The 23,488-nt window shown below is 48.1% G+C and overlaps 9 protein-coding genes across 9 annotated transcripts; 6 read left to right on the top strand and 3 right to left on the bottom strand.

Annotated features, from left to right (window-relative positions):
• Positions 1-523: 523 nt before the first annotated feature.
• On the bottom strand, positions 524-2,126 carry N7455_007465 (uncharacterized protein; the record flags this gene model as incomplete). Its single annotated transcript, XM_065605630.1, is given in 2 exon segments — positions 524-546; positions 557-2,126. The coding sequence occupies 2 exon segments, from the start codon at positions 2,124-2,126 to the stop codon at positions 524-526; spliced, it is 1,593 nt and encodes a 530-aa protein (XP_065461484.1).
• A 200-nt stretch (positions 2,127-2,326) lies between these two features.
• N7455_007464 (uncharacterized protein) lies at positions 2,327-6,044 on the top strand (the record flags this gene model as incomplete). The annotated part of the gene is made up of 4 exons (XM_065605629.1): positions 2,327-2,502; positions 2,547-3,500; positions 3,559-4,473; positions 4,517-6,044. The coding sequence occupies 4 exons, from the start codon at positions 2,327-2,329 to the stop codon at positions 6,042-6,044; spliced, it is 3,573 nt and encodes a 1,190-aa protein (XP_065461483.1).
• Positions 6,045-6,667: 623 nt separating this feature from the next.
• On the top strand, positions 6,668-7,870 carry N7455_007463 (porphobilinogen synthase HEM2; the record flags this gene model as incomplete). Its single annotated transcript, XM_040956093.2, has 2 exons — positions 6,668-6,898; positions 6,968-7,870. The coding sequence occupies 2 exons, from the start codon at positions 6,668-6,670 to the stop codon at positions 7,868-7,870; spliced, it is 1,134 nt and encodes a 377-aa protein (XP_040813499.1).
• A 650-nt stretch (positions 7,871-8,520) lies between these two features.
• On the bottom strand, positions 8,521-10,659 carry N7455_007462 (uncharacterized protein; the record flags this gene model as incomplete). Its single annotated transcript, XM_040956049.2, has 2 exons — positions 8,521-9,767; positions 9,861-10,659. The coding sequence occupies 2 exons, from the start codon at positions 10,657-10,659 to the stop codon at positions 8,521-8,523; spliced, it is 2,046 nt and encodes a 681-aa protein (XP_040813599.2).
• Positions 10,660-12,253: 1,594 nt separating this feature from the next.
• Positions 12,254-16,862, top strand: N7455_007461 (exportin CRM1). The gene is made up of 11 exons (XM_040955960.2): positions 12,254-12,323; positions 12,417-12,662; positions 12,776-12,805; positions 12,872-12,944; positions 13,031-13,102; positions 13,165-13,877; positions 13,942-15,184; positions 15,267-15,496; positions 15,599-15,977; positions 16,037-16,208; positions 16,268-16,862. The coding sequence occupies exons 2-11, from the start codon at positions 12,597-12,599 to the stop codon at positions 16,506-16,508; spliced, it is 3,219 nt and encodes a 1,072-aa protein (XP_040813537.1). The 5' UTR covers positions 12,254-12,323; positions 12,417-12,596; the 3' UTR covers positions 16,509-16,862.
• A 348-nt stretch (positions 16,863-17,210) lies between these two features.
• On the top strand, positions 17,211-17,831 carry N7455_007460 (PPP1R11/YPI1 family protein; the record flags this gene model as incomplete). The annotated part of the gene is made up of 2 exons (XM_040956051.2): positions 17,211-17,418; positions 17,509-17,831. 2 exons carry the CDS (start codon positions 17,211-17,213, stop codon positions 17,829-17,831), a joined length of 531 nt encoding a protein of 176 aa, XP_040813451.2.
• Positions 17,832-18,272: 441 nt separating this feature from the next.
• On the bottom strand, positions 18,273-20,380 carry N7455_007459 (shugoshin family protein; the record flags this gene model as incomplete). Its single annotated transcript, XM_040956105.2, has 4 exons — positions 18,273-19,195; positions 19,257-19,786; positions 19,840-20,254; positions 20,332-20,380. The coding sequence occupies 4 exons, from the start codon at positions 20,378-20,380 to the stop codon at positions 18,273-18,275; spliced, it is 1,917 nt and encodes a 638-aa protein (XP_040813500.2).
• A 396-nt stretch (positions 20,381-20,776) lies between these two features.
• Positions 20,777-21,313, top strand: N7455_007458 (DASH complex subunit DAD2; the record flags this gene model as incomplete). Its single annotated transcript, XM_040955992.2, has 3 exons — positions 20,777-21,005; positions 21,075-21,134; positions 21,192-21,313. The coding sequence occupies 3 exons, from the start codon at positions 20,777-20,779 to the stop codon at positions 21,311-21,313; spliced, it is 411 nt and encodes a 136-aa protein (XP_040813617.2).
• Positions 21,314-22,814: 1,501 nt separating this feature from the next.
• Positions 22,815-23,186, top strand: N7455_007457 (uncharacterized protein; the record flags this gene model as incomplete). Its single annotated transcript, XM_040956101.2, has 1 exon — positions 22,815-23,186. The coding sequence occupies one exon, from the start codon at positions 22,815-22,817 to the stop codon at positions 23,184-23,186; it is 372 nt and encodes a 123-aa protein (XP_040813463.1).
• Positions 23,187-23,488: the final 302 nt, after the last annotated feature.

The following is a 23,488-nucleotide window of genomic DNA, read 5'->3' as shown; positions in this document are numbered from 1 at the left end:
TCTTTCAGGAGTAAGAGGTAACAGAGACACTCCGTCAAGAGCAAGACAGGACCGAAACCTGCCACTCTTTCAGGAGTAAGAGGCAAACTGACAAGAATCTAGGTTGCTCCTTCAAGGACAAGACAAAACCGAAGCTCGCCACCCTATCGAGAATACACTAACAACAAGGGACTCCGTGAAGGACAAGACGAGCGGAAGCTTACCACCCTTTCAGGAATAGACCATCTCATCACCCCTTCAGAAACAAGACAAAGCCAAAGCGCGTCACTCCTTCAAGGGAAAGACAAAGACAATCACCAATCGCCTTCTTCGGTTAAGGAACTGAGATTTCCCCTAAAAGGCAAAGTTTGCAACTTTTTAGGTGAGACGGACCGGGTGGGAGATTGAGGAGGCACGTTCTCGCGACTAAAGCGGAATGGGAAAAGAAAAAGTGGCAGAGGAAATCAAGTACGTAGGTAGTTAGCCACCTATAATTCCATACCAGCCCTCAAAACATCTACTACCTTAGTTTGAAAATCCACCGCTAAAGCCAGTCCTTCTGTCTTCCTAAAATCACCTTTTAGGCAAGAAAGCACAGCTCGCATATAACCCGCTCCCATCTCTTTCGGCAGTCCCTGCATTGCCAACGCCATCAAATCATCAACCACTTTCTTCGGCCTCGGCAGCCGCCCACTATTCTCCGCCTCCCGAATCTTCGCCTCCATCAACCGCGACAGTGTAACCCACAGTCCGATTTCGAGAAGTACCACGCCCAGTGCATATATATCATGCAAGCGGCTAAACTGCTGTGTTGGGCGACCCTGCCGATTGGGATGGCGATAGAGATTAGGCTCGACTTCAAAATCGGAGCGCATGTCTGTGCCTTGTTGTACGGATCGTGCATAGCCCCAGTCGCCTAGGTAGGAAACGATCCTGTTTTTAGAGCTAGGCGTGGAAAGGCGATGCTCGTAGAGGCCCGAAGAGCTGACGTTTTCGGAGTTCTCGAGGAATAGAAGGATACCCCTGCTCCAGATGTTTTTGTGGACCCATGACGAGGCATGGACATTTGAGAGCGTCAGAGCGAGACTGTGCGCCATACTAAAACGATCATTAAGGGAGGGCTTCTTAAGTGGTCGTTTGTTTGAGCTGTCGACTGCATTGATAAATGCGTGTAGGGTTGTTAGCGATGGCGCGGTTGTTGTACCAGATGTGGGGAGCTTATAGAGGAAAACGCTCCGTTCCTGGATGGGTTGATCGACAAAGCCGAGGCATTCTAGCGCATAAATTTTGGACTGATCAAGAGAGTTGGGCGATTCGCTGATGAAGGTGGTGCTTTGGAGGAGCCAGGCCAGGTTACGAATGGGTTCTTTCAGCTCTTGTACTTCGTCTGGCTCTAAATCATCACGCTTGAGCTCGCTCTCGTATTCGTGATACTCAACAATCACTCGTGTTTCTTCGGTACCCGAATACCACTTCCCCAGTTGAAATCCTCCCACTGGCTTTCCTTCCTCGTTGATGATACCAGTTAAACTCCCGTAGTCCGCTGGTGCCACGGCCTTGGCCAGTAAACGCCGATTCATGACCGGTTCCAGACCACTAGTTTTCAGTCCTTGATGATTGCTTTCGACTAGTCTGGCTAGCATATCCTGCGACATGTGCTGCATGAGGTTTCGCAGATCTTCGGACCACTTGGTATATGCCTCCAGGATTCGATCAAGCTTCTTCTTGTCAAAGAGCGACCAGTCATACCCCTTGAGCTTGAGCATTTTGACCTTACTCTTTGCGCGCTCCACCAAAGAGTCTTGCGCTTTGGGCTTCTCGTCCTCGATGGTGTATTTTTCATCCACGAGACCGTACTTGATTGCCACAACCTCGTATTCAGCCAGGGTTTTCCTCATCTGCACCAGCAAACCTTCTACCGTGTCGGCGATGAAAGGCTCCACCTTTCCCGGAATCATCAGCCCATTTTCTGCATCAAAGAATGTACGTTTGAAACAGAGAAGGGTGAGTAGCTGGAGATTCAGCTTGAGTCGGATGTCGGCCCGGTCGTCATCAAAGGCCTTGATGTCGGAGATGACGCCTTGAATAAAGACGGTAACCTGATAAATCTGGGTGATGGCCGTCACTGCTGTGCCATAGAGGTCCATTTTATCTTGGAAATTAAACAGAGAGCAAGTCTGCAGTATTTAGTCCCTGTATAAAATTGAAATGAGGAGCCGATGAGAACCAGAGTCATCTGTCAGCAGAGTCAAGAAGAGTCAGCACTAGGCTGTTCTGGGCTTTTATGATTCTTCCATCACTTTACTTTCCTTTCCCTCATTTACCTCTTTTCTCCATTTCCAACAAAATGACAGACTATGATGATATTCTCAACTCCCTGGATGATAATTACTATTCAATAGATGGAGACAATCTATCTCCTTCCCTTCAAACCTGGTCCAATTCTAGCGACATTGAAGAATTTGACCTCAACAGTCTCAACCTGTCCTCTGATTCCTCATGGGTTGACCTTGACCCTTTAGAGTCAGCCATAACGGCCACTCGAATGGTTCTGCTCCAGTTCTCAGCACCCTTTCGCAATTCACCACCATCCTATCCCAAACTGGTATCCATGGCCCTCGTCTCATCAGACCGGCCAATCTCTCCACCCGAGCCATTAAGATCGGCTCCGGTGCCCAATTTACTGTATTCAAGGGCCCAATCTTTGAAAAAGAGGTCGTCAAACGGGTTAATGTTCCACTCTCAAATAAGGTGGAACAGCGCTTCTCGGCGAGCATAGACTATCGCTTACAGTTAAGGACATTGGTGCTAGAGGTACTATCGCTCTGCAACCCCGTTCTCCGTGCGCATCCAAACATCACCAGTCTCGTGGCATGGGGGTTCGATTTCCCCTATGCGGATATGGCGGTGCCTGTATTGTTTATGGAGGAGGCAATGATGACTTTGGGGGACTTTCTAGGTGCCGAGAAGAGAGAGGTGGGGGTGATGTATCAGCTTGCGCTAGGTGTAGCGAATGGGCTGGAAGCGCTACATAACCTCAAAATCGTACATGGGGATGTTAAGCCGGATAATGTGCTTGTTTTTGCCGGCCCGAGTGAGAACATGCCCTTCCAAGCCAAGTTGAGTGATTTCGGGGTTTGCGTTGATTTGGAGACATCCGAGGGGAGATTTACATTGAGTGATTACCGAGGAACCCCGGCTTGGTTGGCACCTGAGGTGGTGAATGGGGATGTCTCGAGGTTTGGGGACTTTTCGCCGGAATTAATGTTCAAGTTTGATGCGTATAGCTTCGGCATGGTTCTCGTGTCTATCTTTACTGCTGGTCAGATTCTCATTCTGGATACGAAACCTGACAGGGTCACAGATCAGATTTCCAAGTTGTTCAACCAAGAAGATATACCTTCTCTTATGCGCATCGAGCTGCGCAAGGCAGCCTTGAAACTACTGTCCGAGGATCCCAGAGACCGACCACTCCCAAGTGCAACTTTGCTGAAAATCGACTCCCCGACATACGCTTACTGGTATCTCAACCACTCATTCCTTTATTAACGTCAATCAATAGCTAATGGCTAACCTCAGGTTTTCCTCCATCCAACCCAACTCCACAAACACTCATGTAGGAATCATTGATCCAATATACAACAAAGGCCCGCTCTTCTGGTACCGCCTCGATCAGAGTATTCGAACAGAACTGGAGGAGCAACACGCGCTCAGCAAGGGAGGAAATGGAGCTCCATTTGCGGGAGATGTGCTTTTCGGGATAGCGCAAACAATTACTGGCGAGAAGCCCATGTACCTCGATCGAATGTTAGCGTATTTGAGTGACTCGGCGAGGGCGGGATACTCCCCGGCTAGGGCTGTATATGCGCAGATTATGGAGGCGCATGGTCAAAAGCCAGAGTTCAGCAACGAAATGTTGGAAGAGTGGACGCTACAGGCTGTCTCTGAGGGGTATCTTTTTGCAAAGCCTGGTAGACTGGAGAAGAGAGTGGAAGAGGCCAAGGACCGGTTTAGAAGTCAGGGGGGTTTTTGCTCAGACCCCTTCCTGGGGAAAAGTGATGTTAAGATGGCAATCGACAGGGAAAAAGCGCTGGAGTGGAAGATGAAGAACGGGAATGTTGTTGATCGTAAACAGAATACGATATTGCATGCTGCTGCAGCATTTGGGGCTGATATTGGTGCGTTGCAGGGTCTAATGGATGATGCAAAGATAGCAGTGGACGTGGAGAATGAGAATGCCGAGACGCCATTGTACAAGGCGTTTCAAGCGGGACATACGAAAGTGATTGAGGTCCTGCTTGACCATGGTGCGAATTCATCCTGCAGAACTCAGCAGAAGATCACTCCTCTACATTGGCTGTTTATGATCCCCGAGGGTTCGATCCGGCAAATCGCAAAACGGATGGTTGAAAGAGGAGCAGATGTCAATGCAGTGATGGAGCCCGTCAAGGAGCACAACAGTGGATTTTCAGAAAAGATCCAGATACTTCATTAGTATGCTTTTCTTCTCCGTGTCAACATCAAGCTAACAGGTCAGTCCGTTCGAACTTCCACATGGGTCACCTCTTCACTGGGCATGTTTCTTCCGCAACATGACAGCCGTCGACGCTCTCATTTCCCTTGGGGCCAATGTCAACGCAGTCTATCATGGCTCAGATCCGTCTACCACTCCGCTTTCATTGGCAGCGTACTTTGGGGAACCTATGATAGCCAAATATCTGATATCTCATGGTGCGGACGGCGCTTTATTGGACTCGATGGGACGAAATAACTTGCATGGAATCACCAAGTATTTTCCTGACCGTCATGGATACCTGAGTCATCACTGGCATTATTGGATCCGGCATGGGACTTGGGAGCACCATTTGGCGCAGATCGCGGATTTAGTCAATATATTGGTCGAGGCTGGTGCAGACATCAACGCTAAGGATAAGGGAAAACCTTGTTTGACCCCCATTGCAGCGGCAGCCGATCGAGGATGCTGGGATGGGGGTATGATATGTGCATTGTTGGATGCGGGAGCTGATTTGGGGGAATCAATCCTGACCACGGGAGATACAGTCCTGCATTCATGGGCATCTATCGTTGGACCACGTCTGGATTATCCCGATTCATACCTACCGACATTAAAAAAGATAGTGAAGGCCATGCCGAATCTTGACATCTGCAACCGGTTCGAAGAAGCTACTCCACTCCATGAGTTGACAACCATATACCACCCAGAGGACGAATTCGAGTCTGCATGCAAGATTTTCCTCGGTCACCCCCGTCCAGCAGACATCAATGCAAAGACCCGACGCGGTGATTCACCACTATCTATAGCTCTGGAAACAAACCTCGATCCTGCACGACGCGGCCGCTTCTTGCTCGGGAACGGGGCCGATCCCCTCGTTCTCAGCTACCGAGGGCGAGACATTTTCTATTCAATTACTTACAACCTTGTTCTGACTGACCAAGACAGTCACGACCTCATCCAGCACTTTCTCCTCCATCTCAGCCCTGATATCCAAAGGGCCTACACAAACTACTACCTCTACAACCCTAACAGCAATGAACCCCTCTTCGCCGCCGCAGAGAGCGGAAAACCGCTCACGTTAAACCTCCTCCTCTCTCTCGGTCTCGCCAGTTCCATCAATAAACCCAACACTTCGAAGTCTCCACCATGGACCCCACTAGATCGAGCTCTCCACTCCGCCGAGCTCGGCCGCCGTGCACATATGCGGAGATTGGCATCATACAAACCTGGTGGAGCACGCACCAAAGCGCTGGAGCAGAACCTCGTCTACGATGAAACCCAAGGTCCGCCAGCACGTGCGGCTGAGTCGTACAGGTCATTTCCAGAGGTCATCCGGACCCTTCGAGATGCTGGGGCTAAACGGACATGTGAGTTGGAGGGTACAAAGGGGGATTATATTGAGCAATCGAGGGATTGGGATCAAGAAGAAATTCAAAAGTATGGATTTACAGTGGAAACACAACCGAATGTGGAAGCATGGAAGGAATTGTATGAATTGGCTAGATATCAGAGTGGGTGGAGTTGGCTGGGCATGTTGATGTGGAAGTGACAGTCCTGGATGTATCTCTAGGGCTGGACTGATCCATCACATGCATGATTAGTCATTTTGTTTTTTACAAATCATCCATTTCCACCTGGGCATCTGGGCAAAGTCCAAAGTTGATAGTTCTATTACAATGCATATTGTATGTATTGTATACATGAGAAAAGTCGCCTGTTTCGCTTGTGTTCTATATTTTACGGCTAGTTATTCTTATCCTCCTGGTTACAACACCAAGAGGGAAATATGTATAAAAGGAAGTATCTAAAAAGACATCTGTAGAGATTTTGAAAATGACCAAAAAAAAACCCCCCCTATTATCACCAAAGCCGCATAAGCGGCTATTTTGGTGCTATATACCCTTTGGAATAAAATAATACATTATGTTGTACATACCCTTTCACCTGAACATTTCGATCGAATCTCTCTTCCTCGGGACGGATATCCGGCAGACTCGGTGTGGCAAAGTGCGGGATGTGAAAGGCTTAGTCAACCAATCAGAGTGACTGACATTCACCTTATTCACCTTATCCTCGGCCTCCTAATTCCCTTTAAATCCCACCTTTGGATCTTCCCAAGGTTGTTCCTTGTACTTATCTCCATCTCTCCCTCTCCCTTTCCCTACCCCAAACATGTCTTTCTCAAATTTGGTCTCCGACATTGCATTTCGCGATGCTCGTGTGGATGATGGCAGCTCGCAAATCTCTCACGCCCGATCTCACCGGTCTCACGCGACCGCTCGGTCGTATACCAGCACCGCAGCCACAAGTGTCAGCATTGCTGGCGAAGTTTCCAGCCAGTTACATTCTGGATACAGCCATCCCCTAACTAGAGCATGGCAGGCCGACAGGCAATTGACAAAGGTCCGCCCTTACTGTTATGAGACACATAATGACACTGGCAACTCAATCGCTAACACGCTGTCTCTATAGGATATGCTCATCTATCCGTTGTTCATCACAGACAATCCTGACGAGGAGACATTAATTCCTTCGTTGCCCAATCAACACCGCCGTGGAATCAATCGCCTGGTTCCCTTTCTCGCCCCCCTTGTTCGGAAGGGGCTACGCTCGGTAATGCTATTTGGTGTTCCGCTTCAGCCATCCGCCAAAGATGCATTGGGAACTGCCGCAGATGACCCCGATGGTCCTGTGATTCAAGCTATCCGTCTTCTCCGATCTCGTTTCCCTCAACTCTATATCACAACCGATGTATGCCTCTGCGAGTATACGTCGCACGGCCACTGTGGTATCTTGCGAGAAGACGGATCCCTCGACAATGCGCAATCCGTTGATCGGATCTCTGATGTAGCTATTGCCTACGCGGCAGCTGGGGCTCACTGCGTGGCCCCATCAGACATGAACGATGGAAGAATCCGGGCTATCAAGCTCAAGTTGATTGAAGCCGGTGTGGCACACCGTGTCCTTTTAATGTCTTACAGTGCCAAATTCAGCGGCTGCTTATATGGACCGTTCCGTGATGCGGCTGGCTCCTGTCCCTCATTCGGCGATCGTCGGTGCTACCAGCTTCCCCCAGGCGGCCGCGGTCTTGCCCGACGTGCGATACAGAGAGACATGGCCGAAGGTGCAGATATTATCATGGTGAAGCCTGCCAGCAGCTACCTTGACATCATTCGGGATGCCAAAGATTTGGCACCAGATCTTCCAGTAGCCGCCTACCAGGTCAGCGGTGAATTTGCAATGATCCACGCCGCTGCTAAGGCCGGTGTCTTCAATCTCAAGGATATGGCCTTCGAAAGCACCGAAGGCATATTGAGAGCAGGCGCTGGGATTGTGATCAGCTATTTCGTCCCTGAATTCCTCGATTGGCTTTAGTCGTTCACTCAGCTCGCCATTTTTCTCCGCTTACACTTTCTCCACTCCAAAAGTGCGATTTTCGGGCCTCTCATCTTCCGTGTGATTACCATGACTGCATTTCTACATCTGACTTCTATCATGGGTCTGATGTATTGAACATAAAATGCTACTGGAAACTGGATAGATTCCCCTTTTATGTGACATGATGTTTCCATTTTCTCGGTTGTTAACGATTACCCCTTATTACAATGCTATTAATTTCTTCTTTTCTTTTTTCTCTATCCAACCGATAGTGTATCAGACCTTTGCTTTCTACAATTAACAAGTATAAAACTTTGTAGCAGAATCGAGTTTGAATTGAGGTAAATGATGCAGAGGCACTGTGTATAGACTGCAAGATGACATCCGGTTCGCCGCATAAAACGCTAATAACATACAAATGTAAAGAAAAACCATTCGTCAGCGACAGTGGATATCAAAATCAAGAACAAAACGAAATCGGTAAAAAAAATTAAACTCAAATGAAACCAGAGGAAGAAATTTCTGGGGGAGGTCATCACTTTGCTCTCCCAATCTATAGGCGTTGGTAGAGGCGTTGGTAGACCCAACACCGTAGCAGAAGGTCATTCGGCATTTCCAAGTACAAGAATCACTACACGTCATTTCGTTCACATAGCAAAGCTAGGTTTCGACCCCTGGAACATGTAACCTGCAATGTTCGTGTTGACAATCTCTCCTGGGGCCACATAAACGCCACGGGCAAGGCGAACGCCTGGGTAGATGATGCACCCCGCACCCACATAACAATCTTCTTCAATGATGACTTGCCGACCTTGATACCGACTTTGCGAGCCTTTGCGCTCTTGCATGTTGGGATGAGCGGTTGAACTAATTATTTTGACGTTGGGGCCTATCCAGGTATGAGCACCGATGCGGATGACACAGTCATCCACAAACAGGCAATTCTCCGAGATCATGACGTCTTCCCCGAGGTGAATATTATAACCGTAATGGCAACTAAAAGGAGCCTCGACGACCGCGCCTTGACCGATGGATCCGGCAGAGCGAGTCACGCCGGTTCCAGCTGGTGAGTTGACAATGGAAGATGCCGGGGGCACGATGATCTCCTTCAGGAGGCGGTTTTGCTCTTTCGAACTGATGCCATTGAGCGGATTGCAGGCGTTGTTAAATTTCCATAGTGCGCCTCGGCAACGATCTCTTTCTTCCACAAGGTGGACGTCAAATGGTCGGTAGAGTTTGCCTCTAAGCATTTTTTCCTTTTCGGTCTCGTCACTCGATATGGTACGGCCAGAGAGCTGATGTTCGATACTAAGTGCCATCCGAGCCTGCGCCTGGGGACTATGGGTATCCACAGCCGCCGCGGGTAGTGTTCGTTGCTCGGGGCCATTTTGGAACAAGGGCATGTTGGATTTAGGATGAGATGGATGACTGAGGTCTCGAAGTGAAGATATGACCGGATAGTCAGGTTTGGGACGTCCTTCCCGCGACAGCTCATGGATGGGTGGGACTTCCCGATAATCAACGACTTTCGCCATGGGTTCGGACGGATAAGGGGGATGGCTGGTATTGGTCCCGGGTCCCGGGCCGGCACCTGGCCAAGCTTGTTTTGACCACGCATGGTTGGATGGTGCAACTGTTGGGCTGGTGTTATATTGTTGCACGGGTCGATCATTCTCCTCCACCACCAAGGGCCTGATTTTTGTCGCGTCGACATGCTCCACTAGGCTAGGCCGGTCTTGGTGTCGAGGTGTTTCTTGCATATACGAGCCATTGATGTCTGAATAGCCTTCTTTGGATTGCAAAGGGATCGGAGCTTTTGTACTAGATGGCTTTTGCCAGGTGCTTCGGGACGAATACCCTTCACATAGGAAGCCCCCACGAATACAGTTGTTGCCTACAATGCATCATTAATGTCGCTCCTTCGGTTGAATTTGGACGGGGAATAATTTATAAAGGAAGGAGCTAGAGCGATTAGGAGTGGACTTACACGCCGGATGTTGCTCGTCGCATTTCTTTTTTCTGCGGCGACAGGTCATACAGCCTGTCTTCGTTCGGTTACTAAATACCCGCTTTCTCTTTGGAGCCACCTGCATTGCTCCATGTCGATCTGGCGTATAACTAGGAGAGGATGGTTGTTGACCACCGGGGGTCGAGCGATTTGTCGTGGACCTTTCTTGACCTGTCTCCCGTTGAAGAGCGTCCGCTAGGTGGGCATCCGATGGATCAATTTGCTGGGCCCGTTGTGCCTGGGTGATCAGCTGAGAATCATATTCTGACCAAGGACTATTGGCGGAGGTCTGGCCCGCATCATTGCCCTCGGACCGATGAGACGGTGTTGCAGAATGATTGCCACGCTCCACCTCCGAGACCGATCCTGGCATGTTGCCATTCGGATTGGGTTGGTTACTCTCGACAGGTCGGTTTGCCGGGCTCCTGGAGGCGTTCGTGGAATCTCGTTCTCGGGAGTCTGATCTCTTTCTCTTGTTCTTGTTGTGAGAGCTGGGCGAGGATCTTTGTGACCACTTCTCTTGATCATTGGCAGGCTCATCCCGATCATCTCGATGACCGGGATCTAGATTGGTCTTTTCCTGGGTCGGTGCACGTTCTCCATTAGGGATAGAACTGGGCGTTGGCCCATGGCTATTCCCATTCCCATTTCCATTCCCGGGGATCACGGATTCTCTGCCATTGACTGCAGTGAATCGGGATGGGCTGTGCTCCGTCCCCGTTTCGGCCCCAGAGTCATGACTGCCATTCATGACCGTTGCAGCAGCCAGAGCCGTCATGATAGGAAGCCAAGAAACAAGTAAAAGGAACCAGAGAACACGAAGAATAGGGCTGAGGTTACACCGAGAGGTGTAAGAGACTATTCAAGTATATGGGTCTAGGCAAATGTTGGAACTCAATTGCCCAGAAATAGCCCCCAAATATGAATTTCGAAGAGAAAAGAAGAAAAGCTTTCAAAGTCCCGGAAATACCTAAGTACTTCCAATATCTTAGTCAACCCTTTGTTGGGGGGGGGGATGCTTGCGTGGAATTGCGAGTTAAGTCAGGTGGGGCGAGAAGATCGGGAGATTATCAGATAGTATACAAAGATATGTGTTAAAAAAGACAATCAACGAGGTGGTGGTTTTTTTTTTTAAAAAATAGAAAAAAAAAAAGGATTAAAAAAAAAAAGAGAATATAGATGCAAAAGAAATAGTAAAAGATTCAAATATAAAGAAGAGAGGGAGAGAGAGAGAAAGCCGAAGGAGAAGGGAAGAGACGGAAAATGGGGGAGAAGAGGGAGGGGGGAACAGAGACTAATAAAAGAGAAGGAAAACACCGAGCTAGGACCCTCTCTCTCTCTCTCTCTCTCCCTCTCTGTCTTGCTCTCTATTTTATGAAAAGTACAAAATAATAATTAATAATTAAAATAAAATAAAAAGAGATGGATGTAATCTCCTAAAGAAAGAAAAACCAAAAAAAGAGGGAAAGGGGAAGTTGACGCGCGATCGGCAATGACGGCGTCACAGGCAGCGTCCAATCGGAGAAGCGATCAGCCGTGTTCTAGTGAGGCGCGGGTCTGAGACATGGCCCATCCGCTTTGGACTTGTCTGCGCGCGTTCCCTTCCTCTTTTTTCCCCTCTCCAATTTCCTTTTTGCCCACATTCGCCATTGGCGCCCGTGTACGCGGTGGTCCCGCGCATAAGGGCGGTTATGCGCTTAAAGAGTATTTCGACTTTTATTATTATTCTTGGAAACTATCTTATAATATATTGCTATTTAAATTCTCCTTTGGAATATTATTTTTGTTCCTCTTTGTCCTAAATTCTTCTCAAGTCTGAAGTTTTTCATGGATCTGGCGCCCATCTCGGGAATTATTTGATGACTGCAGCGTGCCGCGGCGCTAGGACCAAGGAACTAAAATCACTAGAGGAGTCGGCTGAGCACGGATGCCCTCATGGGCGCTTTGAGTGAGTTTAGACGACTTTTCCTTTGTTTTAATCAAATACATCCAACTCCAGAGTACACGGATGTACGGAGTACTTTTGGATGATATCTATCTTCTTATACATACCTACTCCGTAGATGTAAATATTATATTCTTATATTATTATGTCTATAAACTGTGGGCACCTGATTCAGCCCAACTCTCAGAATTCCATCACTATCACTATCACTTTTCCTCCATAATAGCACCTATCATAAATAATGTAAAATATAAAATGTATAATGATAATATCCAATGGGATATAAATGCAGTGGACATTACATTACCTAGGTACATATGTAATACATACAGCCCAGCCGCCCTGGGCAGGTAAGAGCTTGTGCTGACTAAGACCTCGACGAGACCCCAAGAGATCCAAGTTCAAACAATCCAACGCGCTCTCACCGCCAGAGTCTGCGATAGCTTCCTTTTTTTGACCCCCAATCTCGTGCTTTTTTTTACTGCCTTCAGAGTCTGGTAAGCCTTGACCTGGACTCACCTCCTCCTTATTCCCCCCCATCCAATCATTTCTCGTCCTGACATCGTGCTGACCCCCCAACCCCTCTAAAGGATCTCTACCCCACCGATCACACTTGCTTCTTATTCCCCCTCCATTATTTGATACTGCCCTGCAGCCGCCCTGGCAACCCCATATCCTACCAAGGCGGTTCCCATCAACATTCACTCTTGACTCTCGTGTCTCAAACCCCCATTCCGTCATCAGAGGCGACATCGCCAGCCTGCGCCGGGATGTCGATTTCGGTACAAGAGCTGGACAACACGGTCCGAGCTTTGTTTGAAGGCAAAGGTGCCGTGGTAAGTTTGAAGCCATCTACTCTACACTCGGATTACAGAATTCATGGATTCTCTCTATCTCCTCTCCGTGAAGCTCGGGAAACAATAACACTAACATTCATAACCGCGTCTAGCAAAACCAAGCACAGCAGACTTTGACCGAGGTAAGCGCGCAGTCCATCTTTGCAACCTCATATGAATTGAAAGCTAATCACCCATGTGCTCTTCAGTTCAAACAAAATCCCGATGCCTGGGTCACCGTGGGAAATATCCTTCAAGAGGCCTCATACCTTCAAACCAAATGTGTGTTTTGAGTCTTTGGCAAACCCTCCCTCAACCCCAATGCCTTCAAATGCCTGGGTAAAAAAAAGACTTGCTGACCTTAATAGACATTGCTCTCCAAGTCTTGGACAATGTGATTATGACACGGTGGAAGGTCCTACCAAGAGACCAATGCCAGGGTAAGAACTACAATCACCTCGTAGTTTTGTCTCCCGCCCTATACTAAGATTATTCTTCATAGGTATCCGCAATTTTATTGTCAGATTTATCCTCGAGAATTCCGAATCCGAAGAGAAGATCCAAGCGGAGCGCCCTCTATTGAACAAGCTCAATCTCGTTCTCGTCTCCATTCTCAAGCAAGAATGGCCGCACAACTGGCCCACCTTCATCAACGAGATCATTTCTTCTTGCCATGCCAGCCTTTCGATCTGTGAAAATAACATGACCATTCTCCGTCTATTGTCGGAGGAAGTCTTCGATTTTTCGCAAGATCAAATGACCTCGGCCAAAGCACGGAACTTGAAGACCTCCATGACCTCGGAATTTGCGTCAATCTTCCAGTTGTGCTCTGAGGTTCTCAACACTGCAAACCAACCCAGTTTGGTGAAAGCGACCCTTGAAACTCTCCTTCGATTTTTGAACTGGATCCCGTTGGGCTACATTTTCGAAACCCCGATTATCAACACTCTCCTCACCCGATTCCTCGGAGAGCCCGAGTTCCGAAATGTGACTTTGAAGTGTCTGACTGAAATTGGTGGCTTGCAAATTGGCACTCCCTACAACTATGACGAACGATTGGTGCACATGTTCACCGAGACCCTTACCACCGTTTCCAATGTCATTCCTCTGTCTCTGGACCTGAAGCAGACATATGCCATGAGTAATGGAAGAGACCAAGAGTTTGTATCGAACTTGGCATTGTTCCTCTCGAGCTTTTTCAGTGCTCACCTGGATGTATGCTCCTCCTTTTCTCCAACCCTTGTTTTGCTTTTTATTGACTTTCTACTTTCTTTTCTAGCTCATCGAAAAGTTGCCTAACCAAGATTACCTCACACACGCACATTTCTATCTGATTCGAATCAGTCAGATCGATGATCGGGAGGTGTTTAAGATTTGCTTGGACTACTGGACAAGGCTCGTGCAGGAACTTTACGAAGAGATGCAGCAGCTCCCAATTACCGACATCAACCCGCTGGTATCCATGAGCGTTAGTGGATTGGCGAACGGTGGTGCGCCCAATCCCACTACCCTAGCAAACTACCCCTTGCGCAAGCACAAGTACGAGACTGTGTTAACAAACCTTCGCACCGTCATGATCGAGAAGATGGTCCGCCCAGAAGAGGTCTTGGTTGTTGAAAACGATGAGGGTGAAATTGTGCGCGAGTTCGTCAAGGAAAGCGATACTATCCAACTTTACAAGACGATACGCGAGTGCTTGGTCTACCTGACCCATCTGGATGTGGTCGATACGGAGACCATCATGATTGATAAACTGGCTAAGCAGGTTGATGGAACCGAATGGTCGTGGGTGAACTGCAACACGCTGTGCTGGGCTATCGGTTCCATCTCTGGAGCCATGAACGAGGAAACCGAGAAGCGCTTCCTGGTAACCGTAATCAAGGATCTTCTTGGTCTCACAGAGCAGAAGCGTGGAAAGGACAACAAAGCCGTGGTGGCGAGTAACATCATGTACATTGTGGGACAATATCCCCGGTTCTTGAAGGCTCACTGGAAGTTCCTGAAGACGGTCGTCAACAAGCTTTTCGAGTTTATGCACGAAACACACGAAGGTGTCCAGGACATGGCTTGCGATACCTTCATCAAGATCGCCAACAAGTGTAGACGGCACTTCGTGGCACTCCAACCTGGTGAAAGCGAACCTTTTATTGAAGAAATTGTCCGAAACATGAGGAAGATTACCATGGACCTTTCCCCGCAGCAGATTCATACTTTCTACGAAGCCTGTGGTTACATGATCTCTGCTCAAGGCCAAAAGGGTCTCCAGGACCGCTTGACCGAGAACCTGATGGCTCTCCCCAACACTGCCTGGGATCAGATTATCGCCGAGGCAAACCAAAACCCGGCCATTCTCCAAGATGCTAACACCATCAAGATTGTCGGAAACATCATGAAGACTAATGTTGCAGCTTGCTCCTCAATTGGTACCTACTTTTATTCTCAGATTGGCCGGATCTATCACGACATGTTGAATATGTACCGTGCTGCCAGCCAGCTGATTAATGATGCTGTTGCAAGTGATGGTAAGTAATCCGATTCACCGTTGATGAATGCCCCTTTTTTTTAAAAAAAAAAAAGGGTTCTTTTTGACTGACACCCAAACAGGAGCCATCGCCCCGAAAACCCCCAAGGTCCGGGGACTTCGAACGATCAAGAAAGAAATCTTGAAGCTCATCGACACCTACGTGGACAAGTCAGATGACCTTGAGATGGTCAATGCCAGCATGGTACCGCCGCTCATGGAGGCCGTGCTGATTGACTATGCCCGGAACGTCCCCGATGCACGTGAGGCTGAGGTCTTGAACGCCATGACTACGATCATCCACAAGCTTCACGTATGTTCCTTCTCCCTAATTGTCTCGCTTGATGACTGGGAATTCCCTTTATTTGATGGCCCGGCACATCGCATACTTGTACCTTGCTAACGAGTTAATTAGAATCTGATGGAGGATAAGATCCCAGCCATCATGGACAGTGTTTTCAACTGCACTCTTGAGATGATCAACAAGGACTTCCATGAATACCCTGAGCACCGTGTCGAGTTCTTCAAACTGCTTCAAGCTGTCAACCTGTACTGTTTCCAAGCACTTCTGAAGCTCGATGCTGCGCAGTTCAAGTTTGTTATCGATTCATGCATGTGGGCATCGAAGCATGACAATCGCGAGGTGGAGAACACTGGTCTTACAATGTGCCTTGAGCTGATGAACAACATGGCCGAAACTGACCCGCAAACCTCGAGCATTTTCTTCCGCGAGTTCTACATTGCAATTCTTCAGGACGTCTTCTTTGTCCTTACGGATAGTGACCATAAGGCTGGTAAGTAATGTCCTTTGTCCTGGTTACGAAGCAGGAAACTTACTTACATGATCTTTTAGGATTCAAATCCCAGGCCATGCTTTTGTCACGCATGTTTTACTTTGTGGAATCTGGCAAAATCCAGGAGCCCATCTATTCCCCCGATCAAGCCCCGGCTGGGACTTCAAACAAGGACTTCTTGCAGGAGCACATCGCAAACCTGCTCAAGAATGCATTCAGTAATCTTCAAGAGTAAGTTCCCTCGGTGTCAATTTGAAACCATGCAAGACCGTACTAACTTTTCCCACCAGAGCACAAATCAAGCAGTTTGTTCTTGGATTGTTTGCCTACACGGATGACCTAAACAAATTCAAGACTCACCTTCGTGATTTCTTGATTTCCCTGAAAGAGTTCTCCGATGATAACGCGGAGCTGTATGCGGAAGAACGGGAACAAGCGGTGCGCGATGCCCAGGTCGCCGAGCGCGACCGAGCCATGAAGGTCGGAGGCCTGTTGAAGCCATCGGAGATGGATCAGGAGGATGAGCTATGACTGGAACAAGAACTACGCACCGAGTTTGTTGCTGCCTCTACTGGTTCCCCTGGACATGAGCCAGAATCAAGGTTGACCTCCCAGAATGACGGCCTTGATGGCTGGTCCTTCTACGAGCTCTAGATCATGGGAAGCCATGTGTTGCTGCAACATAGGAGGCTTTGCTCTGGAAAGATGTGTGTGAATTTATCCTTTTATCTTTTCTTTTTTTATCCACTCCCCGCCCCTTGGTTGGGCATGCGAGATAGGCCCATTCACTGGCGCGGGTTCGAGGTTGGTGCATCACGGCTCTCTACATGGAACGGATTTACCAATGTTATCCTATGTGTAATTTGCCTATCCAAGGCACGAGCTTGTTTGATAGATAGCTTTTTAACGTCAAATGATCAAAAAATATCTCCAATTCAAAGATGTGAAGTGGACAATCCGTAAGTTTAGAGTAATCTGACCGTACTTTTTAGACATTTTTCACCTATCTTCTAACCACACCATGATCAAAGACATCTAAAAGACCAAGAAAGATATAGACTGCCAAAAACAGACGTCTCCAGGGCATAAGCCGACTACATCTAGATCGGAAGGCGGTGAATCCTTATCAGTTGCATCATCAGAAAAAAAGTACTTTGTAGTCAGTCGCCTTCAGACTGATTATAGGATTCTTTCTTTGATTCTCGAATTCACCTCACTCTACCCTTCATCACAATGTCTCGAACACGCCAGCCAATGGGCTCAAACTCATTCCAAACCACCACAGAGTCCTCCCAAGACTCAACAGCCCACCTTCCAACCCTCAGATTACGCGCAGAGGAAACACCAACAGACACCAGCGAAGCAACATCGTCTTCTCGGCGAATCAGATGGAGTGAAGATGTAGTAGATAACGAGGGCATGGGCAAAAAGAGCTCAAAAGGTATGAATCTATTTTATTTATATTATCTATTCGATTTACCCTCCCCCCAATTCCTTCCCCCGCAACCAACAACAATCTAACCGTCACCAGTATGCTGCATCTACCACAAAGCCCGACCAGTGGGAGAAAGTAGCTCAGAAGAATCCTCATCCAGCTCATCCGAGAGCGACAGCGAAAGCGAAGACGACCGTCGCACTGCCAGAGTCAACCGGGCTCGCCACACACACTCACACAACGGAGGACGGGATGCCCACAGCGAGCACGCATCACACCCTGATCAAGGGTGTTGTCCCGAAGATCACAGATCTAAACCGAAACGCACTCGCCGGAAGCCGAGTCCGAATGCATATGAGAAGATGCCTAAGTCATCGAGGAATCAGAATCAAAATCAACATCATGCGCGGGGTACTTGATCTCGGTTTTAAGGGGGTTTTTTTCTGAGTGGCAAGGCGATGAGAGGGAAGATGGAATTGAGCAAAGCTTTGGTTTAGGGCCTGATGCATGGCAATACGAGTCATCCCGACCTGTGGATGTGACGGATCTATGTCTATGCGGTATAACATTTGCACGACGCTGGGAAACACTCCATCCGGTGGGTGGCATGCAGGAAATTTTTACAATGGCATGATCAAGGTGTTAGGGGGGAAGCACATGAGACCCTGTTACGGCACGCTAGATGCGATGCGACGATTAAATGGTCATTGAGAGCTACTTGGCCTACTCAATACATGTAGATGGAAAGATAATGAAATTTGGATTGAAAAGATCGGAATCGCAGTGAGGGGGTATCTGAAACATAACTGCAGCCCGGCCCGGTCTGTAATGATTGTACATAGGTGAAGCAAAAGCGGATATTATACCATCATGCTTTTTCTTCTTGCAGCAACGCGCTGGCCACGTCTGACATCACTGGTGTCCATTGTAGAACCGTTTGGTCCCGGTCCAAATGAATCTTCATCTTCCGGAGAGCCGATTGGTGATTGAGGTTCAATCTGGTCGATGTCGTATTGTGCCATGCTTGCAGCTGTACTGTGGGGGTTTGACGAATGACGTCGCGTCTGACGCTTCGAATTCAATGGTTTTTGTGATACCTGGGCCGAGATATCTGCGAGACTGTCCTCAATATCTTTCTTGAGGCCAGACCTTGAGTTTCCCGCATCACTGTCGTCCTTCGGGGCCGACGAAACCTTGCGTTTCCTCCGGGAGACCATTGCGAGCAGCTGTTCTGAGCTATCCACGGATGGCAGATCTGAACTCTGCGCCGCAAGAGTGAAATCAGCAGGAAGATGATGGGTGCCATGGGGTTGGGCGCCCTCCCCTGCACCGTCCAAACTGTCCCGACCTGCCAGGAAACTGGAGGATCTTCGCGATCCAAGTGCAACGGCGTCGATCATTTCTTTGGTAGGGCGGCGCATTTTGTCCCGTAGGTTAGGCTCTGCATAGCTAACCACAGTACCACGACGTCGGGAAGGCCGAATTGCAGACTCTTCCGTGTTCATTGCATTCGGATGCGGTGACAGTGCTGGCTGGTGTGGGGCTGGCTCTTCCAGCTGGGGAGGGGCAGGGCGACTGGCGCGCTTTTCTTTGTTTGAAGGGGCGACTCTAGACACTCGCGGCTTTTGATTGGCAGTCTTGCCACTGAGTTTCTCGACATCCTTGACTTTCTGTGGTGAGTTGTTATTCTCGTCACCCTTAGTGGACCTCTGCGTAAGCTTAGAATCCTGGTACGAAGACATGCGGGCCTTCTTAGGAGAGCCTAGATTGGAGTTTGCACTCTCTGTTCCAGATGTTAGCTATACTCATTGCAGGGGGCAGAACTAAAAGACAGCACCACATACTTGGTTCTAGGACCTTCCGCATAGACAGGACAGGGGTTTTTGATCCTCTTGTCACTTCAACCTGACTTTTAGTGGGTGACTGGTCTCGCTGTGTATCTTCAAATAGGTTCGTTTTCTTTTTGGGGCTATGGCTGGGCCGGGTGAATTGGAATTCATCATCATCAACATTAAGATTGGACGTGAATCGGTCATCGTCTTCGGGTATGTATTTGCGCTTCGTTGAAACCGATGTTGTATGCTGTGTTGTATCGATGGGTGGACTTGGTTGTCGATCTGTTGGCGCGGGGCTAATTTCAGGCGCAATGATCGAACTCGACTTCTTTTTCTTCTTGCGGGTCTCGAGAGTTGGAAGAAGGAATGGCTCGGGTTCTTCGGGTATATCGTCGTTGATTTGGCCCCTGAACGTTGATTCTGGCGATGGACTTGAATGCTCAATGGGTGCATCTCCTTCCTCCGGCATAAAGCTGAACTGTGGCGGAGAATCTAGAATGCTGTGATCGTCGTGGACCAAGCTGTCGAGCTCTTGGGGGCTAAAGAAGGTGTTAGCAACTCGAAGTGGCTCAAAACCCTCCAAGGTACTTACTCCAAAGTCTGTCGGGGATAATATTTGTCCTCAATAATGGCAGGAAGCCTTCCATCTTCGCCTTCCATCATGTCTTCTGTCCTAGGTCTCGACTCTGCCGCCTGCTTTGGCCGATCGATCTGTTCGTCGCAAAGCTTGCCCACCTTGCGAGGCAATGAGCCCAAATCTGCCGCCAGATTGCTCAACTCGGCTAGTTTGGCATCTAGCTTGGATTTGATGTCGTATATTCCATTATGCAGCATTTTCCCTGCTTCCAGTCTTTCGGTTTCCTGTGTAAGGTTGATGACCTGTTTTCGAAGCGACACGTTTTCCGAAAGTAGATGTGATACTTCTGACTCTAGGCTGCGAATACGAAGAGATTGCAAGGAATTTACCCTCGCGATCTCACGGTTTTGTCGCACAAATCGTCGCTTCACTAAATAGAAACAAAGAGACCCCACGTCAACTACTAGCTCGAATATTTTAATACGGTGGTAGATTGTGCGAACTTACAGGCATCAATAGACTCGGCAGGAGCCGCATAGTCGTTCAACCGAGCCATGATGTAGGCTGGGAGGGGGCAGCGACCACTGCGTGATCAGATGGATTGAAAAGCAATCCTGGTGTGCAGGTGGAATGAACTTGAAGATGATATCGAGTCGAGTCCACAGATCACACACCAGGAAATGAGTGGGTGTGTGTTGGGGAGGATGTTGAGTCTTGAGTATGGGGGTACAAAAAGAGAGACAGAAGGTAAACAGCGTCAAATGCCAAGCCCTTGTTGATATTTGTCCGCTTTTGGTTTAGCCTGTCCTGTGTTTGGATGACTCAGCTCCCCTCCCCACCTGGGCACCTAAACTGGAGCCCAGGGCACCTGAGTTGTCCAACAGGTACAACCTTGACTTTGAGAAGATCGCGTTCTTTGTACCTGCTTCTTCGTTTCGCTACAAATTTCCCCATGGCGTACTCCTCCCGACCAACCTCGATGCTTCCGGGGGCTCCTGGCTCCTCTATGCGCCAGCCCAGTGGTTCGCAATCCCAGCAATCTTCGGCGCTGTCGGCCCGCATTGCGGCCAAAAAGGCGGAGCTAGAGAACCTGCGACAACTACGCGATCTGAGTGGAACATTGGCGATTCAGATGCAAGCTTTGGATAGTAAAATCTCCACGCTGAAAGATGGCACGGAAGGTTTGGCCTACCTGTCCCTTGATTTTGATTCGACCTCGCCGGTCGCTAACTGTACCCTCTGTTAATTAGCGGTTGCATACGTGCTTTCCAACTGGGATAATGTTATTAGGGCCATCACCCTCGCCTCGAGTAAGTGCTACTTTTTCTAACCTTGGAATTCGATAACTGATCTTTATCCTGTAATAGGCAAGGCAGGCGGACTCTGCGAACCCGGGTCGGATAGTAAGAATGTGGAGAAACCGCGCAATGACCTGCCATCAACGCTGGTTCGCATTCCAGCTGAGCCACGTGATAAGACTGGGGAGTGAATCAGTGACATGTCTCTCCCTCCGAGTCCGGCTGAAACACCCTGAATGGTCTCGTCTTTTGCGGCCTTAATCATTGGAATTTTTGTAGGAACCCCAGGCACCCCATGCATCCCACTCGATATTTCTCTCTGGGTTATCTCGCCCCAGGTGTGTATCGGGCTACCAGTATTGACGAATGCATTTTGAGAATGCACTCGGGCCTACTTCCAAGGTTGGCTCCAGTATGACCAATGAGTGACCCCCAACGGAAAGATTATCAAACGAATAGTCAAATTCCTCGAGGTCCAATCATGGGACTTCCAGTCATCTTTCGCCGAGAGCGTGCGATTCTAAGAATGAACGAGAATCGATTTCCTGCGTGGCCAGCTGATTCCTATGCAGAGTTTGGCGCATGCAATAAAGATGGTTATCTCGAAATGGCAGACAAATCAGAAGATGGGGATTAAGGAGATCATTTCTTTTTTGTATTTCCCCCTCCGTTCTAGTTTCTTTTGAAACTTCTGCACTACTGCAAAGACAATCATTGGTACAGGAATAGCTACATTGCAAGAATATGACTGGATGTGTGAATGATGATGTGATTGGCGCATGATAGAGTGTGTAGCTCAGTATGTACACTAGGTACACTAGGTACGTTAGGTACACTATATATACACTCTATTACATGGGTCATAGTTACAAGTTCATAGAATCTAGGTTTATTTTTCAGGCATCATGAGACCAGGGGAAGAGCTGAATGGCGCTATGATGCCGTGAGGAAAACTCTCTTATTACCAGTTCGAGGTTCCTGCAGATAGGGGGGGCGAACAGACTCTTAGGCCTATTTAGATACAGCTGTGTACCTATATATGTGCGTATTTGGTTAATAGTTAAGTATAGTTAAGTATATATAGGTACCTGGATACCTAGATTCGAAGTACTACTATTAGTTGATTTGCATATAAAATATATAAAGTTATAATCATTTCAGTACCTATATCTCAAGTATCTCAATACCTCCTCAATACCTCGTATATCGCTCATTTCTTTTTTTTTTAAGCGCCCGAAGCACAACAAATCCCAACGCCCCCCTCTTTTCTTCTACAACGTGGACTTCCATTCGATATGCGCGATATTTCCCCGCAATAGCCGTGGAATTTTGTACCTACATATTAATTTATTTCTTTTTTTATTTCTTCTATTTCTTTTTTTTTGGTTTAAGAGAAACGGAGTACCCTGTTGCCCATTCCATTGCGTGGTATGGCATGATCGCTGTGTGACACTTCAACAATGTCCGTATTATGAGGTGATCTTTTTTAGGCTTTACTTTTTTACTTAACTTGACTTCACTCTCCTTGGCTTTTGAGCTTTGATCTTTCTCTTCTCTTCTATAATATCCTTCGATCTCTAAATCTCTCATCCGTTACCTTACCTTTTGACCTTGCCCTCCAACCTCAATTTACTACCATTGCCATCATTACTATCATTACCCTACCTAAACCAAACACTCTTACTCTTTACCATGTCGACCGAATGGTCTTTGGATTTCTGCCTGGTCTGTGACCGTCAGACCCAGGGCGCTCCCTACTGCTCCCAAACGTGCCGTTTAGCGGAGCTGGATGACATATCGGATGGAATGTCACGAAGATCGAGTGCATCATCTACACATTGGTCTGAGATCAACCAGGCCCAAGCACAAGCCGAAGTCAATACCCCAGACGCCCATAACTCCTCTCGAATCCTATCCGTCTCCTCATCTCAAACCTCCCTCTCCTCGCTAAAGAGCAACACATCCAATTCCAATGTGGCCGATCGGCTCCAGGATGAATTGCGTGATTATGCGTCTTCTTTCGACCAAGTCCGCGACCTGAAACGGCGCATGACTACCACATAATTTCAATTCGAACTCGAACTCGAAAACTTGTTCTCGAACCCCATCCCCACATTTGGATGAGGCCGAGGGTACCCAAATGCATACAGCCCCTCATGCTGCTTTTTGATATTTTTGCATATATCCTGGAAATAAGGCGTCATTGTTGGAAAAGATAAACCATTTTTTTGTGTTTGTTTTGTTTTTTTGTTCTTTCTGTTTTTCTTGTGGATCAACCCTACCCTACTTGGTCTTTCTCACGAACCTATACCCCCCAACTGTTATGTTTTATATCATGATCATCGGAGTTGGATCCAGGCCCAAGT

This window comes from Penicillium solitum, assembly GCF_028829755.1.
Source record: "Penicillium solitum strain IBT 25940 chromosome Unknown utg000004l_segment0_segment0, whole genome shotgun sequence".
Classification (NCBI taxonomy): domain Eukaryota; kingdom Fungi; phylum Ascomycota; class Eurotiomycetes; order Eurotiales; family Aspergillaceae; genus Penicillium; species Penicillium solitum.
The sequence above is the reverse complement of the archived record's forward strand: the minus strand, read 5'-3'. Positions and strand labels throughout refer to the sequence as shown.

Coding starts and splice junctions, on each gene's coding strand:
- N7455_007461 (XM_040955960.2), top strand. CDS start 12,597: ATGTCGATTTCGGTACAAGAGCTGGACAACACGGTCCGAGCTTTGTTT. Junction 12,945..13,030: donor CTCATACCTTCAAACCAAAT/GTGTGTTTTGAG, acceptor TGACCTTAATAG/ACATTGCTCTCCAAGTCTTG. Junction 15,978..16,036: donor GGATAGTGACCATAAGGCTG/GTAAGTAATGTC, acceptor ATGATCTTTTAG/GATTCAAATCCCAGGCCATG.